Source organism: Gopherus flavomarginatus, chromosome 6, assembly GCF_025201925.1.
Source record: "Gopherus flavomarginatus isolate rGopFla2 chromosome 6, rGopFla2.mat.asm, whole genome shotgun sequence".
Lineage (NCBI taxonomy): Eukaryota > Metazoa > Chordata > Testudines > Testudinidae > Gopherus > Gopherus flavomarginatus.
The window spans coordinates 108,918,998-108,931,139 of NC_066622.1; the positions used below are offsets into that span (position 1 = coordinate 108,918,998).

The 12,142-nt window shown below is 39.2% G+C and overlaps 1 protein-coding gene across 5 annotated transcripts in view; it reads right to left on the reverse strand.

The window, feature by feature from the left end:
* The window catches only part of BTAF1 (B-TFIID TATA-box binding protein associated factor 1), a 103,613-nt gene that overhangs the window by 21,579 nt on the left and 69,892 nt on the right, over positions 1–12,142 (reverse strand). For all 5 annotated transcript variants that reach the window (XM_050959280.1, XM_050959279.1, XM_050959278.1 and 2 more), the window contains one exon: positions 6,374–6,526. In XM_050959280.1, coding sequence (XP_050815237.1) covers positions 6,374–6,526 — 153 coding nt within the window. The remainder of the gene's footprint in view (positions 1–6,373; positions 6,527–12,142) is intronic.

Consider the following 12,142-nt stretch of genomic DNA (forward strand, 5'->3'; position numbering starts at 1 on the left):
ATATGCCATGCACTGTCAAACTCCAGCCTGATTTCATCAAACTTGTAAACTACTACTATAGATGTCCATGCATTGTTCTGGGTGCCTCTCTCATAATTAACCCCCCCTCCCCACACAGCCCCAAAGGATTGCCCATAAAAGTATCCACTTCAGCTCACCATCTCCTCAACAGCCTTACAGAAAAGAGGGGGAAAAAAATGCTCCTCAGGTGCTGGAATATGGACAAGCAAAAACACTTGCAAAGAAACTCAAATATCCTAGTCAGTTTCCCTTTGCAGTCTTCATCACTGTGTAATGTACAACCACTTGACTATTAAAACACGCAGAGGGCAGAAAACTGGAATATGTTACAGTTGGAGGAAAATCATCAACTAACATCTTCCCAAATCCATGACGGATGACCTCTGCCCTTTGTTTGCTTTGATATTCATTACCACCAAGCCCAAGATTCAAAAATCATGAGTCAGAATCCCCCCAAAATCACAGGATTCATAAATAAATAAATAAATAAATAAATAAAACTATCTATCTATAGGTTTCTAAACCTCTCCCACCCCATGCATGTGACAGATTGAAAATTCAGCCTTAACTGCATATAAGTATATGGCATCACAGACACAAACCCCAACTCACTGACTCAGCCTGTCCCCTCCCCACCACTGGATAAAAGCTGTCCCTTGGACAACCACTATCTGACTCCCTCCTGGACTTTGCAGTCTCTCCACTCTTGCCCCCTTTCTTCAGTTTGCAACTGGGAGGGGAAGGGGAGCCATAAAGCTGGCCTGGGCTCCCACTATCATTAACTACCCTTCCTGGATTTGTTGGGGTGGGAGATTTGAGGGTGACGCTCCTGCTGCCACCAAGCTTATGGGGATGAGAGAGTCTCCACTGCGCATCCCCTTTATATATTAATTATGTCATTAACAGCACAATATTAAGGACAAACAGTAAGTCTCAGCATCTCTAAACTTTACAGTAAACACCAGACTCTATATAGGATAACGCACTACTAAAAAGTGTCATAATTTAAGCAAAATTATACTATACTTGTTTATAGCTGGCTAAACAGTTTAGTTACTAGTATCTTGGAGACACTAGAATAGTTCAAGATTTTGCTTGTGACTTCTCTAATCAGAATCTGTCTGAAAGATTCACAATTTCTGGTCTGCACTTTTGTTATGATCTTCATGTACTTTTAAAATTGAAGATTTGCACTAACTGAAACATGCTTCTCAACCTCTTTCACACATTAGCCTGTTTCTTGATTTTGCATGTTTATTTCCAAATATCAACCAGTCTCTTTTCACGTGCTGCAGAAGATGGAAGAATCGGAACGCAGACGAGAAGCAAGAGGAATCAGAGGTTGTGTTGTATAAAGGCCTTGCCATCACACTGTAGGAGTAATATACTTGGTAGATTCCCAAATAGCACTCCTGGACCACATATATTAAAAAGGTTCTGTAATATGCAACATTTGAAAGTACTGTTCCAACATCTAGTCCTAAATGTGATGCTTGTTTAGTAATGCAGTCAAATGCTATCATCACTAACATAGAATGTTGATTCAAGAGGTTTGCAGCAACATGTACTAGCTTGCAGCTAAAATTCTTCCCATCCATGAATACAGTTTTTCATTTCTTCCTGACTTGTGAGTGGAGATTAACTTAGTTTCTCAAAAACAGTTGAGTTTTATCTTGGTCATAAGCTGACGAAAGTCTGAAAAAGGGGCTTTGTGAGAGTCAATTACAGTGATTGCAGAAGCAACTGGCAATAAAATCTTCAGAGTTCTGCAGGTGAACCCAAAAAGACATCCTCATTAAAGTACAGTGTCATACACTTTTAGCTACTTTAAGATCTTCAATTATCACTGTTTCTTGAAGATTTTTTTTTAAACTGAACTTTCCAAATGACATCACCACACTTCCCAGTCTTATTTTGCTAGAAAGCTTCAGTGCTACCATTATATTCCTACCATGCTTTTCTCCCCGTGTTTTCATGTTTTATAACTTCTTTTGCTCTTTTAAAGATCTGATCCAGTGTACCCAACTTCACATAGTCATTAAGAAGCAGGTTTAGGCCATGGGAAGCACATCCTTTTGCAGTAATATGTAGATTTTGTCCATTATGTCGTCTTAGGCTGCTTTCTTATTACTGGCATTATCACTCAGCAGAGGAGCAAGTATTTTCCCTCTTCCAGTCTTCTCTGGTACTTCACATATTTCACTAATATATACTCTGCTGTATGTCTGTTCTCCTTTTTCAGTGCTCTTGTAAAAATAAAAAACAAACAACAAAAAACCACACACACACACACACACACACACCTGGTTGAGGTGTTATCATACAGTTGAGGATTTCTTCCCCCCCCACATCCCATGTATTCGTCCACAAATCTGTAACTACTGCCAGACAAAGTGCTTCCTTGATTCTTTTTCTTGAAGTTTGCATTAAATGTTCATATTCTGACTGTAGACGAGGCTTGCTCAAAGAATGTCTGCTGGGTGACTGGCATGACTGTCTTAATAGTTTAAATGGTACCTGCCAATAAGTCTTTTCCGTGACTTATAGTGAGGAACTAGAAACATGTATCACCCTTGAGAGAGTTTGGTCAATTTTTTGTTGCAATTCAAGCATCACTTTGTCTGTAATGAAGTCATTTTGGATATATCTGGCTGAAATGCTTGTTTTCCTGATAACTGAAGAGCTGAACTTGAGTGTATAACAATTCCAGATGGTGGTGTGTCAGAAGCAGGACTTCTGGATCGAGGATGATTGTTGCAAGTGCAACCACTGTCAGTGTCATCTCTTCTTCTTGACCTTCATTACCACTCATGAAGGATTTTTTAAATGTCTGCAGGACATTTTAGATGCAAGGATGTGTTTGGCCATCCTCATAGCATTTGAAAATGCGTATTTCACTCGCTAGTATTTGCAAGATACAGATCCCTTTTTGTCTGAATGACTGTCAGTGTGGAAATGCTTCCATGGTCGTGTCATATTTTTTCTGAGGGAGAAGAAAAAGAGTTCCTCCATGCCAGGTGCATTTGGTTCCTCCTGCAGATCTCTGGGTCAGGAATTGGAGGCAGAATCCATTCCAGTCCCCCCCAAATTCTCCCTCAAGGCCCTGGATGCACAGGCCTCTTGCTCTCTAGCCGAGTGACTATGCAGGCATGCTACAGATTGTTAGGTTCCCTGCATGACAGAGGGTGTCAACCTCCTAGTCCGCTGAGAGGTCTCTGGGATGAGTGGGCTGCTCATCAGGGCCAGTCAGGAGGACAGTAGCTTCAGGGTAGCAGCTTCTTCCCCCTCATGCTCACATTGTTTCCACACCAAACTCCACTTCCAGGACAGAAGTCAGAGACAGGCAGGCAGTTAGCCATATATTGTATATAAACCTACAGTATATAGTAATTGTAATTATTTCAAAACTTACAGTATTGGGTCAAGTAACTTCATTTGAAATATTTAATTAGAAGAATTCTGAAGGACGGAAGTGCAGCAGTAAGAAGACTACTCTAAACACTATAACTGTTCATTCTGAAAGAAAATATTTCACACAGAAGTTTCTTTTCAATTTTTCCCAGAATTGAATCAGAAGCATGCAGAGGTCCAGACTATCCAGTCCAGGTCCATTTGGGCATTCTGTAACCGAACAGCTTTTACGTAGTGGATACACTGACTTATTCCTCAGTTTTGAATGGATGTATCCCAGTTTGAAAAGATTAATTTTATGCTTGTTGAATTCGCTGAACACAGATGCAACTGCATCTTAAGTTCAATGAAGACAAACAGAATGTCAGCATTCTTCAGATTTTTTTTCCCATAATGTTAGAGGGGAAACTTTTTCCTTGATAGTGGATGAAAACTGACTTTAGACATGGAGCTGCTTCTATTTTAATTGTAATTAAATATGGGAGAAAGTCAGGATATTTGCTGAACAACCACTACCTTGCAATTCCTTCTTGCTCAGCTGACAGTTTCTTTAGTTGGCCAACATGTGCAAAGGACTAATTGTACCTTTTGTCCTTTTGCTTTTCACTTATCAGTAGATCAAATCATACACTGCATGCAACAGCAACTGGTTTCGACTGACTTATTGAGTTCTTTGCTTCTTGGTAAATCCCTTGATTATTAGTTACACTGATCATTTTATCTTCAAGTTCTGCCTGATGATTAGGGCCCTAAAAAAAATTCGTGACTGTGAAAAAAACATGTCCCGGACCATGAAATCTGGTCTCCACCATGAAATCTGTACTTTTGTGTACTTTTACTCAAAATGGGGGGTGGGAGGGTTGTCAAGATCCAAACAGGGGGTTGCAAGGTTATTGTAGGGGGGCCACCCTGAAGAGCAGCAGCGGCTAGCCAGATGCCAAGCGCTAAAGGCTGTACTGCTGCCAGCAGCAGCGCAGAAGTAAAGGTGGCACGGTATAATATTGCCACCTTTACTTCTGCGCTACTGCTGGTGGTGGCTCTGCCTTTAGAGCAGTGCGCCCGGCCAGCAGCCACCACTCTCCAGCTGTCCAGCTCTGAAGGCAGTGCAGAAGCAAGGGTGGGAATACTGCCTACAATAGCCCTGCAACTCCTTTTTGGGTCAGAACCCTCCAGTGTGAGAAATGCTGACTTAAGGGCTGTGAGTGTTTAGGTTTTTAAATACATATTCATGCCTTGTTACAATACCATGAAATTTAAGATTTAAATATCTGAAACTATGAAAATTCAATATTTTTTAAGTATGACTTCGAAATTTACCAAAATGGACCATGAATTTGGCAGGGCCCTACTCATGATCACTCACAATCTTGAAATAATGCAGCCAATTATGTTTCCAGGCATATTATTTGACTGTTTCTTTGAGTGTCACCAGGAATTTGGGTGTTTACATGCCCTGGGCATTCTTTTAACAAGGCTTCTGGATAATTGTGATTATAAAAATACTTCTGTAAATCTACAATGTTTAATCAACATACTTTGTGCAAGAACTTGTCCAAGTAGATTTAGCCAATGTGACGTACATCCATACGTAACCAAAGTGTCGTCATCTTGTTCCAAATCACTTCTCACATATTGCATCTTTTTCTCATTGTCTGCCAGGTAGCTCTTAGCAAATGAACTTTATGGCTATGGTGCTAATGCCTTGGCTTTTCTTGCTAGTGTAGCACAGTATGTTCCAGGTCTTGTTACTTCCAGTATCAACCACTGACAAATAACCCTCAGTTTCCCCTATCTGCACACAGTTATCTCTGGGTCATTGTGAACATTACTCCAGCCATCCTGTATTAATGTGACTGCTTTGCTTGTAATCCGTTGCATGCTTCTACCCTGAAGTCAGCAGTAACTATGTCTAACAGCTCACCTGCTTTCAAATGACTGCTTTGTAGTCTGGCCTTACGCAGCTGATCATTGCTTGAAAAGTTGGATGCTCAACAGATAAGGGAATATCACAGCCATAAAAAGTTGCAATTTTCAAGTTTCTTTTGCTTCAGTTCTGGAGTTGTTTTTGTTAAAAAACTTCTTTGCTGTATTTGGCCAATCTGGATCCAACTTTCTTTTGACACACTCAGCAATGGCAATGTAGTACTGTCAGTACCTTCATCCTCAGAGTCGGATTCTAATACTCGCATTTCTGTAGCCAAAGCCAGTCATTCTGGTGTTTTTGTTCTTTCCATTGTATTTTGCAAAATATTTCTCAGACAATCTGCCTTCCAACTCACGTTGTCTTTGCAATTTCTAAATGCAAGACTCCTTGTCATCTTCATGAACTTTTTCAAAATTAGCCATGAATTGGATCAAGTGTTTTTCCACCTTTGCTCATGCTGAAATATTTTACTTGAGTCACTGTATTCACCGAGTTCAGTTGCACTATAGCCAGCCAGTTCAAGAGAAAGTACTGGACGGGACAGTTAGTTTGGTAATTTTCCTCAAACAGAAACAGCAGCTTCTGAATCCGGAAATCCCTCTTTGCTAAACATTTTCATTGCTAAACAAAGAAGGGGAATTCCCAGATTCAGAAGTTTCAGTTTTTGTTTCAAGTATCCAAGGCAATAGCATACAGCCTTAAGTTGAGGCTCTTTTTTGTTTTATCGTTTTTAATTAAAATTAGATCATATTATTGCAAAACTATCCTCAAGTTGCTATTTTTCAGTAATTGTCATTAATTTATTCTAATAGTAATATTCTTCCCAGTTTCCAATTAAAAGGGTTTAAAACAGTATTTACTAATGCCTTGTCCTAAACTATTTTTTTCAAGGAAATTATCAACCCTGAAAGTCTGTCAGTTTACTGTCAGAGTTTTAGTGTACAAAATTTGTTATAATTATGCACTATAAGTCATCATGATTTTCTTGTAAAGTAAAGTAAAGGTGGAAGTTTTTACCTGCTGATATTTTCTGAGCTCTGCTTTGATTGGGACCGGAATTTTATAGTTTTCCAATTTTTTTCCATCCAATAGTTGCTCCAGAAAATGGCGCTCTTTGGCTTTCAGTAGGATTAATTCTTCAGACATGTTCGGTGGATCTGGAATGCCAGCCTGAAATGATAATGATTAAAAAAATACAGTAACCTTGTACAAAACCTTATATAGAAAGTGAGCAAATGCAAACTAGAGTCTCACATTCACCAGAAGAGTTAATAAGCATATAGCATTTTTGCAAAGTATTTTTTAAGATTGCATATTCCCAAAGGCTTCTCTTATCACACATTTGAAAAAAGGGCACTTGCTTGATCCCCTGTAGGCTAGCTCATCCAAAGTTGGAGAATTGACAAAAACAGAACATATCCTGAACATTTACCAAAGGAAAACTCCACTAAACTTTTGTACACAAAAAAGAGGAACATAATTATGTGGAAGTTAGATTGTTCTGCCTTTACTTAATAAGGTAGCTTCATCAGTCAGCTGATAAAAAACTGACACCTTTTCTTCCCAAGCTACAACCTATCCCCAAAATCTAGTAGATAACTTTCCAAGGAGTACTCAAATTCCAAACTATAACCTAAAATGAGAACTAAGTAGAAAGGTAAGATTCCAATTGTTGGAGGGATGTGAGAGAGTACTACGACAAACCAATATCAGGACCTTTGATAAGACTGTCAGTTGCAGTTCTTAGGCCAAAAGGCAAAAGCAGAGAATTGAAAACACTGAGAATCTATGGTGAATCAGAGAAATATGTTGAGAGGAGGTTTTAGGTTGAAGGTATGAAAGCCTCCTGGCTTCATGACAGCTGTGATGGACCAATTGCTTGCACACTGCAGGCTCTATATGAGCAGTCCACAATGAATCAAAAGGACTTTTTGTCAGCCTATGAAATTTACACGTAGCCTTAGGAAAGGCAGGTTTTACATCAGATTTCACCTGGATTCTGGAGATTAATGCCCTAATATTTAAGTGAACCGGGAAGCAAACATCAATCTCTGCCTGTGCTTATATGGGGGGAGGGAGAGAGAGACACACACACACTTTGTTTCTTTGCCTCAGAGAGGGTTAGGGTAGATGTCACTACCTCCACTACATGTCTCAGTCTTCTGAAGGAAATTGTCTGGCACACTACTGAGCAGAAGGCTCTGAGTATTGGTTAAATTTCACCTCAGGATAAGGGTCCAAGTCCAGAGAACAATTCCCTTCTTCTGAGCTTCTGAGGATGGTGGGTCTACAAAAAGTGGTGGTTGGGGCCTCTGTACAAGCTTCAGTGTCACTCACCAATGAGTGCAACAGGACTAGTACTAGATAGGGAAATGAAGAATCAAAGAATATGAATGAAGCCAGTCCCAGACCATAGCTTGGCAGTTTCCTGTCTACTCCCCCATTGTTTTTGGTGTAGGGAAAAGGAGAAGGCAGTGATGTCTGTAGCTGCAATGGACAGAATGGAACCCCTCTCTTACTGAGCAGTATGCCAAGCCTACTCATGAAGCCTGACTGCCTGAAGAAGGGAGGAAGACAAGAGATTCCCTTCTGCCTTGGTCTCCTGGAAGTCAGAACGTAAAAGCCACTCAATGTTCAGACTCAGGTGGGGGGGGAGGGGTGTACGCATAATCCCTTCCACAGTCGTCAGTAACCACTTCCCGGATTGATTCAGTGCTGGGTAGGCAGCCCCATAGCACCAAACCTGGGGGCAGAGTGAACTCAGTGGACCTCCCTACTGCCTAGAGGGCGAGTGGCTGTAGATGGCCGGAGAGTCAAGCACCTTAAATATGTTTAAAAATCTGGCCCAAAGGGTCTACTCTGGTCAGTGCCATGTCTGTCACCTATGAAGTGCTTTGAGATTCCTCTTTGACTAGCTGCCTACATCTTTACTTAGCTGATTGGTTGACTCAAGTGTCTGACCTCTGTCAAGGTACAGAAGTGACTGATTAGTGGGGGTGGGGCTGCTAGCTGAAGTGAAAAAGGCTCTGAAGTCTTGTATAAGCCACATGGTAGCGTTATCTAATAAAGGAAAGGCACATGCAACCCAGTTTTCAGATTTTAGTACTCCAATTAGAAAAGTATGCAACTTCATTTTGATTTTTTAAATGCATTACCTGTTCAATCACCCTTTCTATTTTATACTAAAAACAAAAAGAAATGGAAGTCCTGTGTCAACTTATAGCAAAACTATTTATCATGAAGATGTACAATACAGTAATGATAAACTGAATTGTTTACTCTGTATTCTCTCTTCCAAGCATAGTTTCCTAGCCTTATATTTTCATGGCTCGTTGGAATGAATATTTGAAATTAAGTGATCAGAGAAATACAAGAACTGTGCACACTGAATTAACTTCCAAATACAATCTCACAACCACTTAAAAAATATACATTTCACTGTTCTGGTTGATTGGGAGCCAATATATATCAGAAATCCCATGTTTGTTCACAGCTCTTTTACTGACTGGAAGGGGCGGGGGGGAAGGAGAGGAGAAGAGTAGACAGATATCCTACTTTATTTTTAACCGTATAATACAAAATGAAAAGTCTGTTACCCAATTTTCCTTTCTATGACCTCACCTCCTAATTGGAGATATTTGGGTTGCCCTTATATCCAGAAAACACTGGAGGCAGTTTGCACTTGCCCAAGACTTTGATATGCCCCTTCGTCCCTCACACAAAAGGAGTACTTCCAAAGCTATATTAAAACACTGAAGTGCTATTAATAGATCAATTCAAATGCTTACTCAGCTCAAAGCCTTATTCAACTAGAGCTGAGAATATGCCATCACAGAAATCCAAGAATTTAACTCTGATTGGATGCATCGGGAGGAAAAGAAAAGTTGAAGAAAGAAAAAAATAGGTAGCAATCCTGACATCTACTCCAAACAAACATTTGGGATACTAATTTTTCCTTTCCACTCACTGGTACTAATGCCTAGACTGCTGTCCTGATAAAAGGATACTGCTGCTGAAGATTAAAGGTCCATCTTGTAAGTAATCTATCAGCACATTTTGTAAATGCCTAAGTAGCACCTTTGCTTATTTCTTCTGTGGCAGCTACTGACCTTTCTACCCAATCCTTCTAAATCTACTGGGCCCTGATCCCTTCTGTAATCAATCAGTCTGTCTGCAGCTGCATATGCTTCAATGAGGCAGTAACTGATCCACGTAGTTATGTAGGATTTAGATCCTTTTAAGAACAGATGTTTAGAATGGAAGGAAAAAGAAAAAAAGATGTAACCCTGAATTTATCAGTTCTAAGTTAAATCTTAACAGCTTTTTTCCCCCCACTTCTGATACATGTAGCAACTTTTCTTTCAGCTGAGGCCCAAACAAAGGAAGAGAAATCTCCTGTAACATATGAAAGAAATGACTAGAGTATGAAGAACAACCTTGCCCTTGTGTGGAAGGCACATTAAGGTGCATCTTCTAAGAGAGATTTCGGAGTCATCTTGTCCAGTGGTTCTCAACCTTTCCAGACTATTGTACCTCTTTCTGGAGTCTTGTGTACCTCAAGTTTCACTTCCCATAAAAACTGCTTGCTTACAAAATCAGACATAAAAATACAAGAGTGTCACAGCCACTATTACTGAAAAATTGCTTCCTTTCTCATGTTTACCATATAATTATAAAATAAATCAACTGAAATATAAATCTTGTTCTTACATTTCAGTGTATAATATATAGAGAGAAGTATAAACAAGTCATCTGAAATTTTAGTTTGTACTGACTTCACTAGTGCTTTTTATGTAGCCTATTGTAAAAATAGACAAATATCTAGATGTGTTGCTGTCCCCCCTGGAAGACCACTGCGTACCCATGGGGGTACATACACTCCTGGCCAAGAATCACTTTTCTTGCCAATGTATTTATTGGGAGGAAATATAGGGAATTAGGTATCACCAGCATGAGCAGATTGGCTGTTACAATGTATAGCCCTGCAGAGGGGTACTAGATTGAAGAGACAGTCAAAACTGTTCTGTTAGATAGGCACGCTTGCCCAGGCTTCCCCCTCCCCCACAGCTAGATCTCAAATTGACAAGGTAAGGTCCACAGAGGTGCCAGAGCCCTATTTCTTCAGCTTCTGTGATGGTCTCCTCCTAGATAGATTAAATCCTGCCAAAACCCAAGAGGGCTTCTGTTTGGTCTGCTCCACCATTACAAGTAAGGAGTGGTTTGTTTTTTTTAGTTCCTGCTAGAATCCAGTTTTTCCTGTTTGTTCAATTATTTCATGCTACCATGCTGCACCAGTAAGTGTTCACAGACGTTATAATAAATTAATTCAAACTCTTAGAATATTTTAATTAATTTTAGTTAATATTTATTTGAAAAAAGGAAATCAAGAAGGAATTAAGTGCTGAGATAGGAGTTGCTGGGTTCAAGAACCTATGTGAGCACAGTGTCCTTAGTCTTCTTCCTCCACTCCCACAGTTTATGTATTCTCTTTTTCTACATAAATGATGGCTTGCCATCCAGTCATTAACACAGATATCAGACAAAGCCATCTCAGTTTCCTGGGTTTTATATTTTAAACAAATTAAAAATAAAAAGAAGTATTAAAAACTTTCAATTCTAGTCTGAATGCGTATACCATTCAAAAAAATCTTGTCTTTAATAAAGTTTTAATATAAAAACTTAAAGTGCCTTATAGAAGGTCTAGCTTTTAATTTTAGTTCCACCGCTGAGCACAGCAGTGCTGTGCTAATACCAAGGGTTTCAAAACAAACTTGAGCAAAAATAACTAAACAACGTAGGCCCAAACTATTTATCTAGTTATTAAAACAGCTAGTGAGGGTGCTCAAGTTTCTCTATTTTTTAGAATGAAAATGTTGCAGCTTTAGTTTCTTATTACAAGATCTTCCTTTAATTTTTTGGATATTGGCAAATCTCATTCTAAAATGTTTAATGTTTACATTTAGTTAAATTCGACAGGACACATTTGTAGAATTAAAGCAGTTCAGATAGTTTCTTCAAAAGATTTTTCTAATTGAAACTGATAATTGTCCAAAGGCTCAGATATAATTCCTCATGAATTATCGAGACATTTAATTTATTAATGAAGAATTTGGTTTCACTTATTTATAACCTTTACACTGAATATTTAATATGAATACATGCAATTGATACCATTGTCTAACCTTACATCCTTGTACAGTATATTCATTAAATTTCATCCAATGAAGAGTTCCCCCCATACTTTTTCTAAGTCAGAGTGGATTATTCCACTCATGCGACAGTCCTACTTCAAGGTGAGATCAGAATGAATTTTGCTCATTTGTACCGATTTGTGACTACTCAATTTCTGTACCTCCTTTCAAAGCTCCAGGTAGGCACATTTTAAAATGAAAAGAAAAAATTAAAAAAAAAGGTAATTTATACATAAGCATTAACAGTGAATTCTTCTTAGAAGTTCACAGACAAATGGTTCAGAGGAAGAGAAGGAGGAGAGTACCAAGTATAGGGCCCTGGGGAACATCGTAGGGTGGCTGAACCCTAAAGGAAATGCAAATGAATGGCTAGGGATACAGAACCACCCAAATAAATAAAAAATAAATAAATATAAATACAGTACTCCAGAAGAACAAGGAAGAGGAGTTGTGGAGTAAAAGAGTGATGGACAGTGTAGTGCAGGGGTTCTCAAACTGGGGGTCGGGACCTCTCAGGGGGTCGTGAAGTTATTACGGGGGGGGTCACCTCGCTTTGCCTCCAGCTTTTATAATGGTGTTAAATATATAAAAAAGT